General features: G+C 44.3%; 1 protein-coding gene across 1 annotated transcript; it reads left to right on the plus strand.

Annotated features, from left to right (window-relative positions):
• The first annotated feature begins 542 nt into the window (after window positions 1-542).
• On the plus strand, window positions 543-4,289 carry LOC134851285 (uncharacterized). Its single transcript, XM_063867299.1, has one exon. The coding sequence runs from the start codon at window positions 543-545 to the stop codon at window positions 4,287-4,289; it is 3,747 nt and encodes a 1,248-aa protein (XP_063723369.1).
• Window positions 4,290-4,697: the final 408 nt, after the last annotated feature.

The following is a 4,697-nucleotide window of genomic DNA, read 5'->3' on the forward strand; positions in this document are numbered from 1 at the left end:
GTGAATCACTAAAAATAGTTTTAGACGCTAGATATCTCAATTCACTAATTGATGAATCAAAATGTAATTGGCCTATAGAACCAATACAAGTTATCTTAACAAAGATCAATGGTAAGAACTTCACAACCGCAGATATGAATAGTGCTTACATTCAAATACCACCAGATAAACAATCAAGACAATTAACACAATTTGTAATTGGAAATCAACAATATGAATTTAATCGATTATTCTATGGAATATCCATAGGACCAGCAGCTTTTTCAGCTTTTATGACTAAAATTTTTAGACCACTAATACTCAAGAAAAATTGCAATCACATTTTAGATGATATTTTCATGCAATTACAAACTAAAGACGAAATAATTTACAGTTTTGGAACAATATCACAAAATACTTCAGAACGAAAATCTGAAAGCAGCCCCAGATAAATCACATTTCTTCTTAACACGCGTTAAATTTTTAGGACATAATATTGAACGAAACACTATCACTCCATTAAAATCACGCATAGATGCAATTCAAACACTAGCCAGGACCACATGCCCGGACTGCGGGATCCCCATCACAAAAACAAATGTAGCAAGACACAGGAACACGGCGTGTCCGGGGAGTGGCAGTCGAGACCCCCAGGGGTTGTAAACGACTTACAAGACAAGATGATGATGATGATGATGATGATGATGATGATGATGATGATGATGATGATGATGATGATGATGATGATGATGATGATGATGATGATGAAGAGGAACAAAAGAGAGAAGAGACAGCGAAGGCAAAGAGAGCGACATGAGAAGTGGATGAAGGACGCAAGAAACAAAGGAAGGGAGGAGACTACCACGCTATGGGCTTGGAATATCCAAAGGGCGCGAGTTAGTTTCCCGAAAAGAAACAGATTCGCGGAGATTGTTAAATCCATAGCCAACAGCAAGGCGGAAGTGGTAATGATGAGCGAACTCCAAGAACAAGAAGAAGGCTTCAAATGGATCAAGGCCAGGGAGATTTTCGGAGTATTGATCCATGGAAAAAGAAGTGGCATTTTCCTAAGGGACCAGTGGGCCTCGAAATGGGCAGATCAAGGTTATAGGAGAATAATCCGGGAGAGAAGCATCTCGATAGACGTGGATGGCTACCGGTTTATCTCGACATATCAACCACTCTGGGAAGGCCTCAGTATCGAGTTCATGAGGTACAGAGAGGAGCTCTCTACCCTAATCGAGAGCAAGGACATGGTCATAATAGGGGGCGACTTCAACTCAGTGGTAGGGGAGAGTGCTACCAGGGGGGCGGACCAGACGGCGGGTATCCACGGTTTAGGCAAGACAAATGCAGCGCGTATGAACCTACTGGAATGGTGCCAAGAGAATAGCCTAGCCTGGTGCAACTCCTTTTTCAGCCACAAGAGGAGAGGAACATGGAATCATCCCAAGAACAAAACATGGCATGAAATAGATGGCTTCATTATGAAACAAGAAGACCGGGCAAAACGCGCACGGAGGATTTTCACGGTACCGACGAGCAAGAATCTAAGCGACCATAGACCGAAAGCGATGTGCTGTACCCTGAATAACTTTCTTGACAGGAAGCGCAATAACAAGACCAGCCAACCCAAGAAGAAAATAGACTGGGAAAAACTAAGAACGATAACAAAGGCAACGGAATACGCCAATAAATTAGCTACAGAAGAGCTCGAAAACTGGACACAAACAGCAAAGGCGATGAAGAGAGTAGGAGAAGAAGTGTGCGGCACAGTAGAAAAAAAAACCCTAAACCCCGCGCTGGATAGGCACAAAGAGGAAATAGAAAGGGCTCAAAAGAGAATATGCGAACTAACAGCTCGAGCACAAGACGGAAACGAAGCAGCGAAAGAAGAGAGACGGAAAGCCAGAAAGGATTTCAAAAGACAGAAGAAAGGTTGGGAAGAAGAATGGTGGCTAGAGATCGTCAACGAAGCCAAAAGAGCCGAAACTAGCGGCGATATGAGAATCCTGTATAAAACTTTGAGAAGGATTGGCATCAAAGACAATAATAGCTGTGTTGAGGACGAATTCTTCAGCCCGGAGGAATACAAAGAGCATTTCATGCAAGTCTCGGCAACGAGATATGACCGACCGGAGGAAGAAATTAAATCCTTAATCGATAGTCTGGAACAAAGAAGGGACACTGTGGCACGAGAAGCAGCACGGAAAATAGAAATGGAATTCACAGTGCAGGAAGTGGAGCGAGAAGTTGCTCTCATGAAGGACGGCGCGTCAGGGATTGACGGAGTGCGCCTAATTGGGATCAATGCCGCTGACAACACAACAAAAAGAGAAATTTTCAAGAGCGTCATACAACTGCTTGAAACAGATCCAAACACCTGGCCTGAGGAAACCAAAGAAGGATGGGTGGTACCCATTCACAAGAAGGGCCCAAAGAACGATCTACAAAACTACAGAGGCATTTGCCTCCTTCCTTTAGCCAGCCGGATCATAGCCAGAGTACTGGCCTCCAGGATCAGACTATGGGCGGAAGAGATTGGGGCACTAGACGAGAATCAAAATGGCTTCAGGAAGAACAGATCGACCGCGGACGCGACACAGACTATAATCAGAATCGACGAAGAGACAAGTAGAGTTCTGGGAAGGTCTAACCACCATAACCCGAGAGGACCAGGAGCTGTACTCTTGGACATAAAAAAGGCGTACCCGAGAACGAACAAACCACTTTTATGGGGGATACTAGGAAAGCTAGGTATGCCTCCAAGCATCTTAGAAATCCTGAAAGGCTTACATGAGAACACACAATACCGAGTAAAAGGCAAACAGGAGCTGAGTACACCATGGACGCCACAAAGGGGCCTTCGCGAAGGTTGCGCCACCTCGCCCATTCTGTTTAATATTTATCATGCTACATCCATGAGGCAAGCCCAAATGGATCGGATAAAGGAGTCAAAGGAAGAATGCGGCTCGAAGTGGACCTGGAGACCGGGAAACAGCCTCCCCCCTGCGACGTCCCAAAGGAACCTACGGAGCAGCAACAGGATTGAATTCCAGATACTGGACTCGCTGTTTGCGGACGACTCCACTCTGTTAGGAAGTATGGAAGAGCTCAGTCGAGGTAAAGAGACAATTAAGAAAACGATGCTGAAGTATGAAGAAGTGTGTCACAATGGGAAAGAAGAATTCATAATGTTTGGAAGCGAGGCAGCGGACAGGACAAGGATGTTAGGAACTCTAATTGGAAGAAAGGAAGACATAAACGCGAGGATTAAAAGAGGCTACCATGCTTGGTCAAAGGCCAAGAAATGGTTATGGAAGTCAACACTGTCAAAGAAAACCAAGGCGGTAATTGTCCAAGCAGTAGTAGAGTCAACCATGCTATTCGACTGCTCGGTGAGACCTTGGACAACCACGGACATGTCGAAACTACAAAGAGTGGCCGATATAGCGTACAGAAACGTATGGAATAATGGGAAGGGGCTGGCGCTATACAGGATGCAGAAGGAAGGGGTGAATAGTTTTGAGATCAGAAGGCAACTAGGAATAACATCAATTCGACAGAAGATAGAAGCACGGGCACTGAAGAGGATAGGACACGTGACGAGGATGCCGGACACAAGAACAGTAAAGAAAATCACTCAGGGCAACTGGACGGAAGTAGGCGAAAGACCAAAGAATGGGAAGAACAACACTATAACGTACTGGAAAAGAATTTTAAAAGAGGCAGGGTTAGATTGGACTAACATCGAAGGTCTAACTATGGACAGGAAAAATTGGAAGGGTTTTGTAAACGAAAGGAAGAAGGCCATGGATGAATGGGAGAACAAGATGTGCGAAATACACAAAGGGGATCAGAAACCAACCAGAAGCCAAGCCGGTAAAACAGTCACGGAGGAAGGGTTCAAATGTCGTTGGCCACCATGCGTAAAGACATGCCGAACAAAGGTGGGACGAGACCATCATGAAACACGAATCCACAAGCGCAATGAACTAATATTTGAATGTGAAAAATGTCACACAACTTTCGAACAAAAAGCACAAAGAACGAACCACGCCAAGCAATGTGGAGGGGCCCCAAGAGGGACGTGCCCGGACTGTGGGAAAGAACTTAGCACGACGAACATGGCGAGACACAGAAGAACCTACTGTTCGAGAAGACATGACACAATGACTCTTAGAAGCGCGAGCACACTAGCCAGGACCACATGCCCGGACTGCGGGATCCCCATCACAAAAACTAATGTAGCAAGACACAGGAACACGGCGTGTCCGGGGAGTGGCAGTCGAGACCCCCAGGGGTTGTAAACGACTTACAAGACAAGACAAGATGATGATGATGATGATGATGATGATGATGATGATGATGATGATGATGATGATGATGATGAAGAGGAACCAAAGAGAGAAGAGACAGCCACTTACAACCACTTACAAATAAAACGAAAATCCAAGAATTCCTTGGAATGTTGACCTTCTTAAGTAAATATGTTTACAAAATGCAATTATACTTAAGACCTTTCTATATCATCCTCAGACAACAAAATAATTTTGAATGGAAAACTGAACATCAAACACAATTTGACGAAATTAAAAAACTTTTAATAGAACCAATTTCAAACACCCTTCCAGATCCAAACCAACCATTCTACGCAATGTGCGATGCTTCAAATTTTGGCATCGGCGCAGCATTATTACAATCACATATTGGAACAA

The sequence above is a fragment of the Symsagittifera roscoffensis genome, chromosome 7, assembly GCF_963678635.1.
Source record: "Symsagittifera roscoffensis chromosome 7, txSymRosc1.1, whole genome shotgun sequence".
NCBI lineage: Eukaryota > Metazoa > Xenacoelomorpha > Acoela > Convolutidae > Symsagittifera > Symsagittifera roscoffensis.

Excerpts from the sequence above, each read along its gene's own strand:
- LOC134851285 (XM_063867299.1), top strand. The coding sequence starts at position 543 with ATGCCCGGACTGCGGGATCCCCATCACAAAAACAAATGTAGCAAGACA.